The 21449-nt window shown below is 35.9% G+C and overlaps 1 protein-coding gene and 1 long non-coding RNA gene across 4 annotated transcripts; one reads left to right on the forward strand and one right to left on the reverse strand.

Moving 5' to 3' along the window:
• Positions 1-81: 81 nt before the first annotated feature.
• On the reverse strand, positions 82-10014 carry LOC148680661 (uncharacterized). 2 transcript variants are annotated; one of them, XR_015942830.1, is made up of 8 exons: positions 9925-10014; positions 5374-9573; positions 4362-4424; positions 3084-3202; positions 2768-2999; positions 1582-1670; positions 1424-1489; positions 82-1097 (listed from the first exon to the last, which is right to left on the reverse strand). It is a non-coding gene; the product is annotated as an uncharacterized LOC148680661 (long non-coding RNA). The 2 variants fall into 2 exon arrangements; XR_015942831.1 differs by lacking the exons at positions 5374-9573; positions 9925-10014 and having other exon boundaries at positions 2764-2999; positions 3084-4698.
• LOC148680662 (uncharacterized) lies at positions 2857-14346 on the forward strand. Of its 2 annotated transcripts, XM_088650663.1 has the most exons (4): positions 2857-3088; positions 3169-3242; positions 5495-5644; positions 11843-14345. In XM_088650663.1, exons 3-4 carry the CDS (start codon positions 5560-5562, stop codon positions 12751-12753), a joined length of 996 nt encoding a protein of 331 aa, XP_088506789.1. In that variant the 5' UTR covers positions 2857-3088; positions 3169-3242; positions 5495-5559; the 3' UTR covers positions 12754-14345. The 2 variants fall into 2 exon arrangements, with proteins under 2 accessions (XP_088506789.1, XP_088506788.1); XM_088650662.1 differs by lacking the exons at positions 2857-3088; positions 3169-3242 and adding an exon at positions 5114-5174 and having other exon boundaries at positions 11843-14346.
• The last annotated feature ends 7103 nt before the right edge of the window (positions 14347-21449 follow it).

Here is a 21449-nt window from a genome sequence, read left to right on the forward strand (position 1 = left end):
AGAAAAATGGAAACGTGTTAATTATTCAATTAAATTTTAATTAATTTCATCTTTATTTCTAAAGCACTTTTACAATGTAGATTGTGTCAAAGCAGCTTAATATTTATTAAATTCAGTTCAGTTTAGTGTGGTTTAGTATTCACTGCTGAAAATCCAAACACTAAAAAAAAGCAAATCCATCGATGCACAGTTCCACAAGTCCTAAACCAAGCAAGCCAATGGCAACAGTGGAGGAACAAAACTTTACCAATTGATGAAAGGGAAGGAATAAACCTTGAGAGAAACTAGGCTCAGTTGGGAACAACCATTTCTCTTCTGGCCACACTTCACATGCAGAGCTGCAGTCTAGGCGCTGGAGGCAAACACTGGGCGTCCATCATAGAGAAGCTGCAGGTGTGAGTAGGTCACCAGCTGGTTTTCAGGCTGGACCACAGGGTCAATGTGGGCACTCATCTGTCACTGGGGTCTTTCATTAATCAGTCTCATGCTCTCCACTTCTCCATGACCACCACAGCATCTGGTCATGATACGGTCTGTTTCAGGATTATGGATACATCTAGAAGTCCTCTATGGTGGCATCATCTCTTCACAGGTTACGATCTCTAGAGGCCTCTGGATGAATATCCCCAGGTGGAAATAGGGAACAAGGAAAATAATTAGCGCAGCTGCTGTTCATAGTGTATTTAAACAAGAGATATTAAATATCAAGACAAAAATGAAGTGCTAAGAGATAAAATAGCAGTTATATGAATAAACATGAAACGCACATGATTATTTATAACAAAATGTCTGGTTAAGACAGCAAGAGTGTTCCCTCCAAGTGGTTTGTCAATCCCACTCACCCGCATAGAGCACATAGGGCAGCACAGTGGTTAGCACCGTCGCTTCACAGCAAGAAGGTTGCTGGTTCAAGCCCTGGCTGGGCCAGTTGTCATTTCTGTGTGGAGTTTGCATGTTCTCCCCATGTTCAAGTGTATGAGTGTAAATGGGTGTTTCCCAGTACTGGGTTGCAGCTGGAAGGGCATCCGCTGTGTAAAACATATGCTGGATAAGTTGGCGGTTCCTTCTGCTGTGGCAACCCCTGATAAATAAAGGGACTAAGCCGAAAAAGAAAATGAATGAATATATATATTCTTGAATATGTAAAACAATGTATATGAACTCAAAAGGTTAATCAATTGTTATGAAATTAAATTCAGATTAATATTTAATATAAGAGGTATAATAACAAACATTTGCTTTACAGTGTAAGCTATAATATATATATATATATATATATATATATATATATATATATATATATATATATATATATATATATATATATATATATTCTGGCTTAAGCGTATGCACTGTTGGGAGAACCAAACAGGAAACTTTACTCCCAACTCCATATTTTTAAGTATATAAGAGCAATACCCACCTATTGAATGGTCTCCCTTCTTTCGTCAGTTGTTTGTAAATCTGTCTGTTAAATTCTTTTACTTCACTGAAATAGAGAACAATCACTGTTGAGTTAACATATATACCAGTAACAAAAAGGCTCTTTGAGCATTGTGCCAAAATTAACCATATTCTGACCTGTAATAATAATCTTTACCAGGAAGAAAGACCTGCTCAGCATCATCCAAAGACCAGCTCCTCAAGACACCCAGAGGATGTACGATGGCCTATGAAAAAAAAAATCATTTAAATATGAACTAAAATACTACCACAGAACAGCAAATCATTTTACATGGATTCATAAATGAGTAGCACCCAGCGTGCAGTTTATATACTTATTTGGCCAGACATTCCTCTGGAAAATGAACACCACAGATAAGCTGCACTTCATCATAGATATGCTATAAACTCAAGAACACAGCTAGCATTTGTAACTGTATTTATAAACTGCTTATCAATGTCTATTAAATGTAGAGTTAATGCTAAACAAATAAAATATTAATAAATTAACTAGTTATTAAATGCTTAATAATTATTTATTTATAGTATGCAGATGTTATAAAGTGTTAATCAACAGTTTGAGATAACCTCAATGAAAATATTCCTGTAGTTTGTTTTCTTTTCCTCCTACAATGAGCCTAAGCAATCCACTCATATTGGCCATCACTTCTTATTCGCTAGGTAAAACATACCTGATGATATAAATTAAAGATATGAGACTCTATATGGTTAAGACCTGCAGAATAAGCCTAACTTTCAGAATCTCATTCATCACTGTAAAACGATGACAAAACATCAGGCTAATAACACATACAGTATTGTGGGGCAAACAGGCAGTCAGCACAATTTTTAATGTGCTGTAATACAACGAATAACACGAATTCAGTAAAATATAGATAAATCTGAAACTCTTACATCAAACGTGCTTTTACCATCTTAGTTTAATGCATGAGTCACTAAGCACATTAGCCGTTAAGTCAACAAGCCATTAAATCAACAATGTTTCATTAAACCATGGTCACGAGCTACGAACGTCGTATAATCAAACTAGAAAACGAACTCTAGAAAATTATTAACAGTTATAGCAGCTCTCACTTTGGCTGTGTAAAATTATCCATATTTATTATTATAATATTTTATTCTTCTTCTGGAAAAAAAATCGTCACGTAACATTTTTGTCCCAGACCCTTAAAAGTGGGGTAAATCATGCAGGCTAATCTGGCATTTCTGCATAAACTCACAGTATAAAACATAGCATTACAAAATAAACACATACTTTAACAGTTTAAAATAAAACTTAATAGAAAAATCGGTACTTACTTACACTTTCCTTGTCATCCGTGTCGTCCATTAGCGCATCCATGATCCAATCCGACAGGTGACGCTGTCACAAAAAACTAGGGTCCTAGAGATGCGGTCCTAAAAATGCGGTCCTGAGAGTGCAGCCACTCCAGTTGTGCAGGATTACCCTTCTCGAAAGTTTAGACGCTACACCTCTTCTTCTTCTGGCTGTGCGTTGAGTCAGAGAGCAGAGTAAAACTGCACACCGCCACCTGCTGTATTGGAGAAAGTAACATCAGTCCTTCAATGTGGATTTCCCTGAAAATATAATGACTGCTTTCACTGCCTTCTTAAATTACCTAAGGTATTTCAGTTTCTACATAAAGTGAGGATACATTCATTGAGTTTATTCTTTCCTTGTGTTTTCTTCATTTTTTTCTGCAGGAACCTGCTGGTATCCTGTAGGAATTATGAAATCCTGCAGGACAAAATGACAATATGTGCAGGCAACTCTACAGGTTTTAGAATCATGCAGTACTTTTTACAGGAATCCTGAAGGATTTATTTTTCCCCCTGCAGGACAGCTGCAGTACTGCAGGAATTATAAAATCCTGTAGGACACATTGACGATATGTGCAGGAATTTCTTACAGATTTCACAGTGGATCCAAGCAAGTGACAAATCCTGCAGGATTTTATAATTTCTGCAGGAGTTATTTGCTGTAATTGGAATGAAAGAAATAAATTCTGTCACTTGCTGTTAGCAATTCAGTATGAGTTCTAAAAGATAAACAAAACAACAAACATACAAAAACTTAATAAATACAGAAATAAATAAAAGTATATGAATAGATTATAGACAATTATAAAAATCAACCATTACACCATTTAAATTATGCATTTGCATTTTACCTTTTATTTCTAAACTTTTTTGTATCATTTTTTTAAAAGTCAATCCAGCTATCTATTTTAATTCAACTCCCATCTGTTTCGTTGGATGCAAAAAAAAAAAAAAAAAAAAAAAAAACTGCAAGACTGGTCCTTGAGGTAGACTCATGTTGAACGTATGTCTGTGCATTTCATGAGTTCAACAAGGTCTATCCCTTCTTCTTTTAAAATGTTTGTTGCTGTTATCCCTGATTCTCTGTCTTTTTGACATAAGCAACCTATTTTATTTTGTGTTCATTGCCTTTTTGTGGCAGCTGGAACTGGTGCCTCTTTTTAAGTACACTTTTTACTTAATTTTTATCCTTTAAAAAGAAGCAGCTTAGTGTTATTGTTAGTGCGATTGGTAAACATAATGTGTTTTCTGTAATGTTAGAGTAAATTGAATTAGTAAATTAATTTAAACATTTCAAATAAAATGCAAACTTGAAATAAGATTATACATTGCTGCCAATAACGTATAGGTCTATTTTATACACGTATAATAATTACAATATTTTAAGTTAATATGACTACTAATGTAGTATTTGACAAAATGGATTTGTGTAGACACAAAACAAACAGGTGTGGCTACAATATACTATTTTCCTTTCATAGCTATTTCCTCTCTTAATAATTGTGAGATTATTATTATTATTTATTATTATTACATTTCTTGCCATTTTATAAGTTTTAAAAGCACTTTAAATGTACCTCAGGAAAGTATCTTCTCCCCCGAACCCCTTATTCAACGTTGAATCAACATCGGTTTGCTATCTGAGAAGGTTTGTGTGTGAGAAAGAGAGAGAGACAGAGAGAGAGCAGATATAGTGTAAAGAGAAAAAGATGGGCGAAATGTATCAATAAGTCATGAATGCAACAGTAAGTGGCAAAAAAGCTAAACAAAAACTAAGCTGCGTCCCAAATGGCACACTATACACTATGCACTCATGCACTATGTACTTATGCACTTACACACTCAACAGGATAGTATATGTATGTAGTGTCGTCCCAAATGGCACACTTATGTATTTTTACTAAGCGGAAATTCAAACCGTTTTCCTGATTACGTTTGACTGTTGCCAAATCAGTGAAATAAACGACTGAATTATCAAGTAATACCTGCCTTGAGTATTGCTGCATTCACCATCGGGAGGCGCTATAATCACTCTCGTAGGAGAATTTTGCTTTTACCATCCAAAATAAATAAAGTTATTCAACATGTGCGTCCGATCGCTCCGCCCCTTCCGCTACGTAAGCAAACCTGCGGTCGTTGAGTGCGTGAAGTGTCCATCATTACACACTTCATTTTAGCGGCTGAATGAGTGCATCATCCGGGTAATTAAAGTGCACTTATTATTTTGAGAGTTTTTAATGTGAACACACTACTTACACTATTTATACTACAAAATGGCGTAAAATAGTGCATAAGTATGCGATTTGGGACGCAGCTTTACTCTTATTTTGGCGTAGCCTGTGACGTCATCAGGCGGCGCCGCATCAGCGCTATGATTCAACTGCAGTAAGGTTTGTTTTAAAACGTTTACAGATATAAACCGATTTAAAGTTAAAGTTCTGAAGTTTTAGGTTTTTTATACGATATTAAATTATGTTCCTGCTGTTGGAAATATTATTTTAACTTTTTATACAATGTAGTACTATTTCATTATCTGAGAGCTATTGTTTGAATAAAGTGTGTAATAAGTGTTTTAAAGAAACGTTTTACCCGATTTCTTTTTGTTGATTACTCATATGAAGACACGTTTAAAGAGAAGTTATCTTGTTTCTGTTCATTGTTTTATTTATTTTAAACAGAGCATTTTTATTGTTTTGTTCATTTTAAACAGGATAAAGTGTCCAAACACAGAGTAAAACTCCTGCTGAAGTGACTGATCTCCACACTGTTATAAAGATGCCGTTTATTAAAGAGGAGAGTGAAGATGTGAAGATTGAAGAAACATTCACAGTTAAACAGGAAGATCTGCAGGAACAAACAGGTTCGTTTTTATTCTCACACACCAACTCAGTCATTTGATCCTCATTCAGATATATTTTAATAATAAGAATACTAAATTAAATCCATTTTGCAGCCCTGAGTGCACTGCCTAGTTCTCCTAAATGCACATAAACACTTATTGAAAGACAGGAATGAGTTTCTTTCTTGTTACTCGTTCTCATGTCTTTTGTCATTATTTTATGTATTATTGTAAATTCCCTTTCTTTTTTTTTTCTTTTCTTTTTTTTTTTTACCAAATTCTTCATGGGTTTAAACTTGTTTCTAGTAGTTGTTACTAATAGTATCGGAGTTAGAACTACATTATTATAATAACTAATTATCAGGGCTAATGTATTTAAACAGGGTTTCCGCGAATCATAAAATGTCTTAAATTCCAAAATCTAAATTTTAGGCCTTAAAAAGTCTTAAAGTTACTGAAATATTGTGCTGTAGGTCTTAAATCTTTTTAAAACAAGTCTTCATTTTCCTTTGTTCATGATTTACTACTCAATCTGGCCAAAACCCATACAATCACCAACAATCTATCTCAATAAAACCTTAAACTTTTCATTAAAAAAATGTCTTTTTTATCTAATTATCATAATATTTTAATTATTTTCCCTACAATAAAATTTGTTTAAATGTGATCCATGTCTTTACTGCTGAGGACATTGACCTGGACAGATTGTTGTGCATAGATTTAGTTTATTATAGTTTTTAAAACTTTTAAAACATTTGTTCATTTTTTATTATTTTAAAAGTTTATGTTGGAAAAAGTGTATTAATACAAGTAAAGGCTTGTTTTTACACAATATTTAAAATCTTTTGCTAAGAAATATCTAAAATATTGTAATTTTATATTATTCATTTATTATTGTATTATTAAATGTATTAAAATCATAATATTTTTTAAGGGCAAATAAAAACCATTTTCATCTGGGCCATTTGAAAAATTCCTTAGCTTTTAGCCCTTCATGAGTATAAATTTTCATTCATAATGGTCTTAAAAAGTCCTTAATTTTATTTGGTGAAACCTGCAGAAACCCTGGTTTAAAGCATGTCAAAAACATGGATGCCCACAATTTTAAACATGCTGAATGAAATGGACACTAAAATAATTAATTATTATAAAACATTGTACAGTATTCTAAACTATATGATGATGTTGTGGGACAACATGAGGCAAACTAAACAAATTATAGTGGAACAATAACGTTTAGCATTGCATTGACTACAACTGGCCAACAAACTAGTCTAAAATTGACTTTTGCTTCTTAAGAAATGGATTACAGCATGCTGATGATATGCAAACATTTGAGTGTAAAGTTTATTAGAATTTTGACCATATTCTTTGTGTACCAGCAGACATTGGAATCGTTTTGCTTGAGACTTTATTTAAATAATTAATTTTTAGATTCTAAAAACAGTGTTATGCTGCTAAGGCATGGGACGATAACAATTTTCAAGGTATAAAGCTGACAAAATATTCTGTTATATCATTCCTACTGTATATGTAGGGTTTTTATGTTTTAAGTTTTTCAGGACAACAGTATCTCCAGCAGAAAAGATATCAAAAGATGCCGTTTTAAATCATAAAGAAATCTGTGTTTCTGAAACTAATGAAGACAGCAGAAGTCAATGATTCATTAGAATTATTCAGCCTGACATGTTTACTGCTCCAAAACACTTTTAAAGTTTCTCAAAAGAAAATATATTGTGTTCAAAGGGGAAAACTGTTTGTTTTTTTACCCAGACATATAAAAAAAATTTCATTTTAGAGCAGTAATCACAGTACCATGAAACTGTGATATTTTTATTCAAGGTTATTAGAATTAGAATCTCATACTGGCCCTTGCCTAATGCTGCTTAATGTTGCAAAGTCAAAATTTCTATTTTTATTATTTTTGTTTGTATGTATAGTCATGAACACACTTGTTTGCAGAGCAAGTACTGTGACCGTTTTCTGCCATTTATTATTCCTGGTCATTTCTCCAAGAGGCACTTGAATTGGAAGTTCTAAAACATTAGCATATGGGATCAGGTCACTGCTATGACATGATTGACAATTTTTGTATGTCGCTGTTTGTCTTTGTGCTCTGTTTATGCTGAGAGCTGATGCTGAGTATTCTTAGGGCTTTTCACACTTGGATATGGATAATCCTGGGTCATTCCCACTCTGAATAACAAAATCCTTGGTTATCAGTAAGCACGTTCCACACTGCTCATGCTATACCAGGGGCTAACAAATAATCCTAGATGTTCATTAACAGACATTACACATTCCCAACCACCGGATTAACATTATTATTTGTATATTTATGTTGTCACTGTCCCTGATTAGACAAACAGCAGGTCACCTTTTTTGATGGCATTTCTGCATCTTGTCAGGTATATAAAATGTCATCATGTAGGACTTCAGCTAAGCCTCGGGACATGCACAAAGGCAAGAATAAAAAGACAAAAGTACAAGTAAATGAAAAAAAGTTGCAAAGTATGTCATCTTGCTATCTCCTCATTACTCCAGTTTACAGCAAACTGGCATTAAGCATTTGCATAAGTTCATTCATTAATTTTCCTTTGGCTCAACTGGGCCGAAAAAGGAAAAAGTTGAAGAGAAATTGCTAGTTCCCTTCAAAACCCAGGCAGTGTTTCCTCTAGGATTTTTTCCAGCTGTAGCGGCAGGCCTTTTTTAGACAGATCTACCAACTACCTGTGGTGTTATTTCAATGACAAATGTCGTGACCCCAGTATTAGAAGTCGAGATCGCATTTATGTAATAGCCTACAGCATGCGGATCTCTTTGCTTGTACATTTATGAATGTCTCTAATAGACCTACAGAACGATACTAATGCTTCCTGAAGTAAAGTGAAACGGCTATAGATCGTGTTTGCTGGCCTCACGCATCTGTCAGTCAGCCAGTCAGTCTGTCAGCACTTATTCTTAACGGGGTAAACAAATAATACACAGCACTACTACGATTACAGAGAAGTTTGCGCGGTTATAATTCACTCAACCTTTTAATACGTTTTGGCGTTTAATACGTTATTACCGGCTATTAAAAAATGAAATGTTTTGAATGAGAAGCTGTAATGTAGCCGTGGCAGGATGAATTTTGTCGTGGTGCCCTGCCATGGAAGAATGAATGTAGCGGAAACCATGCCAGGGGAGCAAATATATACATTTTCTACCCCATTAAAGGCTTCTTTCTCATTATGTAGTTAATAACAAAAGCTATATGTATTTTTGGCTGTGAGACATAGTTTGGACAAAGTTGTCTGTGATTGTCCTTTTGTATAGTCATGCAGTGTGAAACTCCCTGTCGCCGATCCATCTTGCAGTGTAGACAAACCAATGACAAAACGCTAGACCAGATAGTCATGCAGTGAGAAAAACATCTGTAACACGAATATTTTGAAAATCATGCTGTCTGATCTTAGCATTAGTCCCTTTATTCATCAAGGGTTACCACAGTGGAATGAACCACTATCTTTTTTAGCATATGTTTTAAACAGCGGATGTCCTTCCAGCTACAACCCAGTACTGGGAAGCATTTGCATAAGTTATATCAGTGTTTCCTTTAGGATTTTTTCCAGCTGTAGCGGCAGGCCTTTTTTACACAGATCTACCAACTACCTGTGGCGTTTTCAATTTTCAATGACAAATGTTGTGACTGCAGTATTAAAAGTTGAGTTCGCATTTATGTAATAGCCTACAGCATGCGGATCTCTTTACTTGCCCAGGTAAAAAAAAAAGAAAAAAGTGCACTACAATGCACTTTGAGTATACTTAGTACACTTTTCAGTAATGTACTAAAAGTGCTCTATTTTCGCACACTAATTTTGTACTTAATGTCCTAAAAGATAGTATTAAGTATATGTTAGGATAAACTTAACACCATCTAAGTGTACTCAACTGTGCTATTGAGACACCTGGAAATTGAACTAAAATGTGCTTTTAAAATACTATATCTGTATTTAAAAAAAAAAAAAATGTTTAGTTACAACTAGAAATTTGCTTGAACCCTAATTTTAAATATTTATAAATATTTTTGAGAATAGCTTAAAGTATAATATTAATATATTAAAACAATATACAAAATGTGAAAAAGTGTGCTAAAATACAATTTAAGTACACAAAGTACATCTTTTAAATAATGTACTAAAAGTGCTCTATTTTCGCACACTAATTTTGTACTTAATGTACTAAAAGATAGTATTAAGTATATGTTAAGATAAACTTAATACCATCTAAGTGCACTCAACTGTGCTATTTTAAGACACCCTGAAATTGATCTAAAATGTGCTTTTAACATACTATATCTGTATTTTTAAAATATATATATTTAGTTACAACTAGAAATACACTTGAACCCTACTTTTAAACATTTAAATATATTTATGACTAATTTAAAGTATAATAGTAATATATTAAAAGAATATACAAATTGTAAAAAAAAAAAAAGTGTGCTAAATACTGTATTAAAAGTGCTCGATTCTCCCAAACTAATTTTGTATTTAATGTACTAAAAATTAGTATTAAGTACATTTTAAGAACAGTGAAAGACCAGTTGCGATGAATAAAAACAAGTTTTTTGTAGTTTTTTGTAGTTTTGACAGCAAGAAATCAGCTTCAGCACTCTCCATGAGCTCCACAGGTCGAAATTCCTTACATTCAGAACACAGTGATATTTATGCTAACAGAGTCAACAAACCTATGTCATTAGATTGTTTAGACATCCTCACGTAATTGGTTAGACAAAAGATAATTAAGTAGAAGGATAAACAGTCCAGAACAATTTTAGAATATGCAATGTAAAACATATGTATCTTTAGATTATCATATTATTGACTACACTGGATATACACAAACATATCATCCCTTCTGCATGCCCATTCTTGGATTTCCTGATCATTCCTTGACCCACAACACACACATACTTCAAGACAATAATGTTTCGGTAAGATTACCACACTCAAAATCAATTTAAGTGTTAGTGATAATTGCATTCACATTAAGTGTTCTTAAGTACAACTTTTGGGAAAATGTACTTCTACTATAATACATTACTAATAGATGTTCTATATATTAACTTATTTTAAACTTAAACAGTGTACTAAAAATCAACTAATGTTTAAAGCATTTAAAGCACACTTTTGAAAAAAACACACTAATAAAACCCTTTTGGGTGTTTTTTTTCTGTAGTGTACTTTATTGTAGTACACTAAACATGTATTTAAGTATTACTGGTATTTAATATTCTTTTGTCAAGTGTACTAGAGTCCTAATGAAGTATAAACATACTTATTTAGTATACTTATAGTGTAAAACCATCAAACTTTTATTTAACACAAAAAAATAACAATTGCGGGTATTTAAGTCTATTTTAATTGCATTTAATTATATATTTTTTTCACCTGGGATGTCATCTGGCCATTTCCTCATCACAGTTTACAGAAAACGTGGCATTAAGCTTTTGCAAAAGTTCATTTTCCTTCGGCTTAGTCCCTTTATTTATCAGGGGTCGCCACAGTGGAATGAACCACCAACTTATCAAGCATATGTTTTCAACAGCGGATACCTGTCCAGCTGCAAACCAGTACTGAGAAACATTTGCATAAGTTATTTACAATAATGCAAACTCAATAATATAAGCTGAATTATGCATACTTGCTATGAACATGCAGGATTTGTCTCAATCGGGTCTTCTAAGCAAGTTACAAATGTTTAAATCCAGTGGAAGATACACATAAGGGAACACAACATGAGTAATCTAGAGCGAGTGCAATTGATCATTTGCATTTAAAGCCACAGGCACAAAAACAGCTTGGTTTTCCTCTGACCCCCAAAATGAAATATTCTGCAAGGTATATGATCTGATTTTGAGCCGAAACCTCAGACACATTCTGGGAACACCAAAGACTTATTTTACATCATGTAAAAATTAAAAAAAAAAAAATAAATTAAAATTAGCCTAACCTTTTACTCTCCATTAATAAGTTATCCCTTGGTTCTTTTGAGCACAAGATATTGTAAAAAAAATGCAAGCTTCCTTTGTGTTTCAAAAGACAGGAAATGTTTAAAACCACATGACGGAGAGTAAATGTTAATTGGTTATTTTTATTTGTGGGTGAAACATCCATTTCATGCTTATCGCTTTGTGGCTTCATACTAAAGTTACCTTTTTTGTTGTTTTTTAAGACCTGATGGTGCTGAAAGAAGAGACTCATCAATGGAATGAAATGGAAGAGAAACACCAAGACATGACGACTGATGAAAAACCCACACTGACTAAAATGACTTCATCATGCAGAAGACCTCGGAAATCCAAATCTAAGTGTAATTTCAGCAGTAAACAGCGTAGAAAGACTTTTAGTCAAAAGCCAAAGCTTGATGTTCACATGAGAGTTCACAAAGGGGAGAAAACTTGCACCTGCAAACAGTGTGGAAAAAGCTTCTATACTATAGGAAACTTAACAGTGCACATGAGAATTCACACTGGAGAAAGGCCGTACACATGCCAACAGTGTGGAAAAAGCTTCTATCATGCAGGAAACTTGATAATGCACATGAGAATTCACACTGGGGAAAGGCCTTACTCTTGCCCTCAGTGTGGAAAGAGTTTTAAGCAAAATGGTAACCTTGAAGTCCACATGAGAACACACACTGGAGAGAAAAGATTTACTTGCACACAGTGTGGGAAAAGTTTTGTTAAAAAACAAAACCTTGACATCCACATGAGGATTCACACCGGAGAGAAACCTTACACATGCACAGAGTGTGGTAAAAGTTTCACATATAAAAGCTCACTCAATAACCACATGAGAACTCACACCGGAGAGAACCCGTTTGCATGTGCTCAGTGTGGAAAGAGCTTCTCAAGCAAATCTAGCCTCATGAACCACATGAATGGTCACACTGGAACCATAGTGTTCACATGTGATCAGTGTGGAATTAAACTCAAACGCAAAGACTACATTAGGCGACACATGAAGACTCACTCAAGAGAGGATCATTTTAGATGCAATGAGTGTGGAAAGGGCTTTACCCATAAAAGAAGCCTCAGCGCTCACATGAAGCTTCACAATGCAGAGCAGAGTCCTGAAAAATGAGGCCTTGTCCACAGAAACACTGGTATATTCAAAACGGCAGCTTTTTCATGTAGCTTGGCTGTTCATTCAAGTGAAGTTTATTTATAAACTACTTTTGAGAGGATCACATGCTTATGATTGTCCACAGCTGGTCCAGCATTAGCTAAAACATGATTCACCAATCAGATGATTCCAAACTCACTATAAATAACCAGAGTTTTTCTTACCTCAGTTATTGCTTACATGCAGGGCCGGATCAAGCTGAACTGCCGCTCTAGTCAGAAGACAGTCACGCCACCCTCAACCCCAATGTGAAAACGAAAGTGACCGGTTAAGAAAATGAAGCGAGGTATCGTGGACCTCTTTTCTGCCGCCCTATGCGCGGATATAACTGAGGAAGCGCGAGTGCTGAGGGATGTGTCACGGACACCGCCCTCTCTATTCTGACGCCTATGCACGAATATAACTGAGGACGCGGGTGGTAAGGGAGGTGTTGCGGACATAACTGACTACGCCGTTTGTTATAAAGTAGTGTCTCACAGACTGTACTTTGGTTTAAGGTACTTGAAGATAGTGGTGGGCAAAGCGAGGCTTCGTGAAACACTGAAACTATCGAAGCAAATGTGTCGAAGCTTCGAAACGTTTCGAAACACCACTCTACGGCGACACCTAGTGGTCATTTTAATTGTATTTCACTGAAACAGCTTCAGCAGTTCAACAGTTGAGCAAATTAGGGTATGAAACCATACTTTGCAGCCCTGAATTTACAAGTGGTTTAGACGAGCGGTTAGAGTCCGTGACCACCATGCAGGAATAATGGGTTCGAATCCATGCTGAAACAATTATTTTGAAATGCTTTATTAGCAGCTGGTAATGCTTTGTTAGTGTATCGTTTTGTTTCAACATTGCTATGACATACGAATAAACACCTTGTAAATAAATTTGTATTGTTTTGTTCATAAAACAGGGTTGTTGCTAGATCAGATACAGTTGTGGCCAGAAGTTGACAATAATTATTTATATTATTAATTAAATTTCCCATTGTATTTTATTAACGTCTATCCAAAACCTAAACCCATCACAGTACTGTAAAAATATGAATTATTGTTTTAGTGTTACAAAAATGATGCTAAAATGATGGCATATCCGTAGCTGTATCCTATCTAGACTACACCATAAAACAGTAACATGATTAAAATATATAAAATCATGATTTTGTAGTATTTGGACTAGTCGGGATTCGAACCCAAAACAAATTTGTAACAAAGATCTGTTGTGCACACGCACGGTCCACTAAGCCATACAAGACACAGTTACGGCATTGATCATGCCAGTCAAATGCAAATTCTCCGGGTCATGAAACGCCTCTGAAATGATCAATGCTTTGAATCGCTTTAGTCACGTGACCAAGTGTTTCGAAACACTTTAGTCACGTGACCTGGGTGTTTCGGATCATGCTTCGGTACAGTGTTTCGAAACACTTGCGCTTCGGGATCTCGACACTGTGTCGAAACGTCAGTTTCACGTCAGCCATCCTTACTTGAAGACGGATGAGTTAACATCACTGATGAGGACCTACACTATTAGTTGTCTTCAATAAAGTTTTCTGCCTGTAAGAACTTTGGTCAGCTTCCTTATTTCATCTGTTAGAGTCATCTATACATTGGCAAGCCACACAAGAAAGGTTAAGCCAAATACAGCAAAATATAACAATGTGCTTCAACTTATTATGAACCAATAACCATATTTGTGCACAGTGCACATTTGCAAACAGTTTATTAATTTACCAAACAAATGATCGGCTCTGAAAAAAAATTAGAAAGATTAGGGAGGAGAAAATATTTGAGGAGATGCAGGGAACACTGACCTACACCCTCAGATTGTGTTTTTGATAATTCACATTGTTTGATTGTCTCTCGCCTGAACAAACAAAGATTTACATCCAATTTTGTGCTTTTGTCTGCAATTTCACAAAACTTGTTAGTGAATAAACTCGTGTGGTGTGAACTCGCCATAAGGCAATGACAGTGAGCGACCGATACAGACTCCCTGAAGCCCTGTTCAGACAATGCCATTTGCCAGTTACGACAGATCAGATTTGTGTCAGATTATGAGATTTTAACTTGATTAACTCTTGATGTGTTGTGGGTAACAAATGAAGACTTTGATTTCAAAACACTACACATTTATTTTGATGGACTGATTTGAGAAAAGAAACAAGTTTTCTTTCTGAAAACAATTACACTCTCTGTACACAACTTGTTGTCTTTAAAGATGCAATAATGTGAAAACTCCCATATTACTACAAATAAATCTGTGTATGGGAAACCCAGTGTCTTCAGTGAATGAGAACATGAGTCATTTGTTAGCTTACATGCTAATTTCAGTACTTAACAGACTACTGAAGCACTTCAGCTATCTGATAATTCCAATTATTATTTGTATGAAAATTTACATTTAAATAAGCATATAAATTAGCTTTAATATAAAAAGCTTGTTTTTGAAGCTAAATCTATAACATAAGTTGAATGATTTGCACTGATATTATATTATAAATTGCCGTCTTGAACATTTGCTGCATCAGAAGTGTATATTTCTGGATTGTAAATGTATTTAGATTCATTATATTTTTATATTTTGATATTTCTATAATCTGCCACAAAGAAGTGAATTGCACTGATTCTGGAGAAATGAGTCAAACTGACTCTCATGTGTCTTGAGATTGGCTGTTTGCCGCACTTGTGTGTCTTGTGATTGGCTGTTTGCTGCACTTGTGTGTCTTGTGATTGGCTGTTTGCTGCACGTCACACTTTAAGCTGCATTTGCTACAGAGTTGATCACAAACTAAAGTAAACTTGACGATTTATATCAAGCATTGTCAAATCATTTAACATCGCCGTAACCAGGTTGGGTTTATTTGATTTTCTCAACTTCCAGAGCTTTATCTTTTAACCAGGAGAAGGAGGGAAAATGCACTCACTCTGCATAGTGACATCTTAAAATAGTATTTAAACTAGCCTAATAGACCAGGGGTTCTCAACCTTTCGCAAGCTGCCCCCACCCCCAAAAGGTGGTCAATTGCAGTTGTATATAGTGTATATAAACTAAATACGGCCTCATGTTTTATACGTTTGCAGCCTCTGCAACTTCTGTCCATCATAAAAATTTATTTGAAGGGTTCGACTTTCCGCCGTTTTCTAAAGTTTATGAGCGCAGCACACACAAACTAAATTGACATACGGCAGTAGCACTTCAATATGTGATGTTTTTACATTTATAACATTTGAATACAGTTCAGCAAAATACATCACATGATCTGACGACCAAGAGATCTTAATTTACCATCACCAAACGATTAAAAATGTGACACTGATTTCATACAGAGTTCATACAGACACAGCCTAATAAAAATCAAGGTTTTCTAAGCACTTTTTCCAGCACCTATTTTTATTTTCAAGACTGGCACGCAACGTATTGAACACCTGAAATGTATTCTCAGCAACCCATTAAAGCATTGCATAGGAACCATCTATTGATTTATTAAAGAAAATGTTAATAAGATATAATAATTAGTTAATAATATATTTATAATTAAGAATATAATAAACCAAAATTGACACGCAATGTATTGAACACCTGCAATGTCTTCTCAGCAATTTATAAAAATACTGCATAGGAACTATCTATCGATTTATACAAATAAAAAAACGTTTATGAACAATAATAATAATTGATCATATATTAATAATATAATAAGCCTGCACTAAATGTGCTTGTGATTTTTTTTATTTTATTTTATTTATTGATGTTCTCTCACAGATGAAAAGATAACAGAATATTTGTACTCAAGTTATAATACAATTACACTGCTAAAATAATTCAAGTTTTAGTAAATAATACTAATATTTTACAAATTACTCTTTTAAAAAACTACTCTGAGTACTAGTTAATTACTTTTGAGAAAAACTCAGATATTCATTATGGCCTTTTTTAAGAATAAAACTATTTAAATGGTTTAACTGCTTACATCACAAGGCTACATATAGGAATTTGCATTAACAATGTATTGTCGATTTTTCCTTTCATGACATTGACTTAATTTCAATAGTACTGGCACAACTACCACATACTTTAAAGGCCATAGAGACACTTTTTGTCCATTTGTAAACAATACTTCCAAGCTTTGAAATGTTTAATTAAAGTATATGATGAAAAGATTTAAATTTGGGGTTTTATTTACATATTGTACACTATTGTCCTATTTGCTCATTGTTGTCTATACAACATTTTATTTTACACTTGATCTTAAACTGAAATAATTTTACACAAGGACAAGGACACTGTCAGTGATAAAATAATAAAAGAAATGACTTCGTTTCACTTGAGGTATTTGAAATATGACGACTCTACATTTCTCAAAGCAGTGCTTTAAGAGCCTTATTGTTTATTTTGATAAATGTAACAAATTGTTTTACCTGTATTGCCTGCACAATTTAGTGATGCTTTAAGACCAATCAGAACACCCCTATTATGTATAAATCACATAAATACCTCATCCAGAAACATTTCTGGCATAATTATTTTGTCGTAAAGAAATAAAAAAGTTTCACCTTTGCTAAAGGTTCTGGTAGAATAATATTATAACAGTGTTATTTGCAAACTCTAAATAGCGAAATCATATTAGCAGCCAATGACTATCAAAGTACAACATTGGTCACAGTCAAATAAACAGTGTTAATGTGGTTTTTAAGTCATACTTGCATGCTAATTCTGATCGAATATTCAAAATTACATGGTAAACAACATAGAGACTTCTAAATGAACGAATGTGTGAATATAAAAACAACTTTACCTTTATAACTCGCCGTCGGGAGAGAAGAGAGTGAAACGTGTTTATGAAAAATGTAAAATATATTATAATTTTTTTTATGAAATAATGACTGTTTTGGTCTAATTTAGCAGCAGAAAGAGATCCGATGAATCCAAACAAAGATCACAAATTTGCACGTTTTTTTTTCTTCGTTTTTTTCCTCCCATCAGCCCCCCCCCCCCCCCCATATCTTTCTATATTATTTTATTTTATACATTTATGCATGTAATATATATTTAATGTTTGCAGAACTTTGCACTTTATACTTTTTGTCCCTGTACTATAATGTTCAATCACCAAGACAAAACATTCTTGTGTGCAAACAATTGACAATAAATAATTGACAAGTTTTGATAAAACTATTTAATAACTAAAGCTCCTTTCTGCCTGGTAGGAGAAGCCAAAACTTTGATTTATTAAATTATGGAAATAATGATTTACTAGCTCAAAATGATGACTGAATAAATCTGTAGAGATTACATTATTATGACAATAGGTGGAGACAAACAACCATTTAAATGTGTAACTTAATTCTCTAAAGATGATTAATCTAAAAAAGGTGAGCTTAAGGAGATTTATTGAATCTTTAACTGAAATTTATCTTTTTTTCCATGCATGCAGTTTTCATGAACAAGATAATTGTCAGAGACTGGGATAGAACCTGAGTCTCCTGCACGAGATGTTGGCCTTGAACCCACTGAGCCACACAGGCGTTGATGAACCCAAGTCACAAAAAGGAACTTTCTCCTTAAGAGGAATTTATTAATGGCAAAAAAACACTTCAATAGAAGATAAGGATAGAGCAGACAAAAAACAGACTTCTCCAATTTAAAAAAAATGCAAAAAGCTCAAGAGGCAAAAAAACTCAGGATCAGTAACTGCTCAAAATTACTACAAAAACATAAGTCACAAAAAGCTTGACAAAAGGTATTTTTTCAAATAGAGGAACTCAGAGGATGACAGGCTAGGATCCACAATAACTGAGCAATGAACTACTAAACTGAGGCTACTTAAATACAAACAGCTAAACAAGGAACATGTGAAATCAATAGCTGTGATTACAAATACAAAATAAAGACAAAGAACGAAATGAGGACATCTAGTGGTGAAGAAAAAAACATTACAAGAAAAAACTAAAATAACATGGGCAAAATCCTGACAGGACCCCCCCCCCCCCCCCCCCTTGAGAGTGTGAAAGTCTCGAATTAACTTAGGATCCAAAATGTTCTTGGCAGGAACCCAGGAACGCTCCTCAGGGCCGTAGCCTTCCCAGTCCACAACATACTGCTTGGTCCGACGCACTTGACGAACATCCAGTATCCGGTGGACTGTGTAGACTGGTTGGCCTCCAAATAACCGAGGAGGGGGAGGTTTACCTGTCACAGAAAAAGGAGAGGATGAGACTGGTTTTAGTAGCGATACATGAAAGGTAGGGTTTATTTTTAATGATTTAGGTAGATATAACTTGTAAGTGACCGGGTTTACTTTCCTTGCTATCTTGAAGGGTCCTATGAACTTCTGGGAGAGTTTTCTAGAATCCACTCGTAGGGGAATATTTCTAGTGGAGAGCCAGACTCTTTGGCCCGTGCGCATAGTGGGGGTTGGTCTGCGTCTACGATTAGCCTGTTGCTGGTATTGTTGGGATACGCGGAGAAGCTTAAGACGTGCCTTCCTCCACGTTTGACGGCAGCGTCTGACAAACTGGAGGGCTGAGGGGACGGTCACTTCTACCTCCTGCTCCGGGAATAGTGGAGGAGAATAGCCAAATTGGCATTCGAAAGTGGACATACCAGTAGCTGAAGAACAGAGTGTATCATGTGCATATTCTGCCCATATAATGAAAGGGACCAGGTGGTGGGATTATTGGGTGCCATGCATCTCAGGGTGGTCTCAAGGTCTTGATTGAGTCTTTCGGTTTGACCATTGGACTCTGGGTGAAATCCTGATGATAGGCTGGCAGTGGCGCCTATGGACTGGCAAAAAGCTTGCCAGAATCGGGAGGAAAATTGAGGTCCTCGGTCTGAGACAATGTCTTGGGGAATGCCAAAGATTTGGAACACGTGATTTATGGTAAGCTCGGCTGTCTCTTTGGCAGTGGGAAGTTTGGGCAAGGGAATGAATCGTGCAGCTTTGGAAAATCGGTCCACAATCACCAAAATAATGGTATTCCCTTGGGATGGAGGGAGCCCCGTGACGAAATCCATAGAAATGTGCGACCAGGGTCTGTGAGGTATGGAAAGTGAATGCAGGAAACCTTGAGGGGAACAGTGGGAACTTTTACTCTGGTTGCAAGTATGAAATGCATTGACGTACAAGGTCACATCTTTCTTGATGGTGGGCCACCAAAACAGTCTCTGCAAAAACTCAAGAGTGCGAGCAGACCCTGGATGACACGTGAGCTGGGAAGAATGTCCCCACTGGAGAACCTTGGATCGAGCAGCTTTGGGGACGTACAGACAGCCAGCAGGACCTCCGCCTGGGTCAGGGTCTTTGATTTGGGCTTTCTTAACAATACCCTCCAGACTCCACCTGATGGGGGCAATAATCTTTGAACTGGGGATGATAGGTTTATTGCGGTCTTCTTGAGGGGATTTTACATATACTCGGGACAATGCATCTGGTTTCAGATTTTTGGAACCCGGACGGTAGGTGAGGGTGAAATGAAACCGGTTGAAGAACAGAGACCATCGGGCTTGGCGGGGATTGAGTCGCTTAGCCTGCTGCACATACTCAAGATTTTTGTGGTCTGTCAGTACTTGGAATGGGTGTTTGGATCCCTCCAGCCAGTGTCTCCATTCCTCAAATGCTAGCTTCACTGCCAGTAGTTCCCTGTCACCCACGTGATAGTTTCTCTCGGTTGGGGTGAGACGATGGGAGAGAAAAGCACAAGGGTGAAGTTTGTTATCCTCACCTCTCTGGGATAACACCGCTCCAATGCCCACTTCGGAAGCATCAACTTCAACTGTTAAAGGTTTGTCAGGGTTTGGGATAAGGAGGATAGGTGCCGATGTAAATCGCTTCTTGAAATTATTGAAAGCCTTCTCAGCTTCAGGCCCCCACCGGAACCAAGCAACTTTCTCTTTGGTGAGGGCAGATAATGGGGCCACCACAGAGCTAAAATTTAGGATGAATTTTCTATAAAAATTAGCAAAGCCCAGGAAACGCTGCACTTCCTTGACTGATGAAGGGGAAGGCCAGTCCGCCATAGCTTGAACCTTTTGTGGATCCATTTGGATCTGCCCTGGTTGGATGACAAAACCAAGGAATTTGACTTGGGATACGTGGAACTGGCATTTCTCTGGTTTAACATACAGGTGGTTTTCGAGAAGCCGATGGAGGACTTTGCGGACATGATGTATGTTTTCTTGGAGTGAGCTCGAGAAGATGAGGATGTCATCCAAGTAGACGAATACAAACTTGTTCAACATGTCTCGGAGAACATCATTAATAAGGGCTTGAAAAACAGCGGGGGCATTGGTGAGACTGAAGGGCATCACTAGGTATTCGTAGTGGCCAGTAGGTGTGTTGAAAGCAGTCTTCCACTCATCTCCTCGTTTGATGCGCACAAGGTGGTAAGCATTGCGCAGATCAAGCTTAGTGAATATTGAGGCTTCTTGTAAGATCTCAAAAGCAGTAGACATCAATGGCAGGGGATAACGGTTGCGGATGGTAATTTTATTTAGCCCCCTGTAATCTATGCATGGCCTAAGACCGCCATCCTTCTTTCCAACAAAGAAAAAACCAGCGCCTGCTGGAGAGGTGGAAGGCCGGATGATACCTGCTGCGAGGGATTCCTCAATATAGTCATCCATGGCAGTGCGCTCAGGAAGGGACAAGGAAAAAATAC

This window comes from Danio rerio, chromosome 4 (assembly GCF_052040795.2).
Source record: "Danio rerio strain M-AB ecotype USA chromosome 4, GRCz13ab, whole genome shotgun sequence".
Taxonomy (NCBI): Eukaryota; Metazoa; Chordata; class Actinopteri; order Cypriniformes; family Danionidae; genus Danio; species Danio rerio.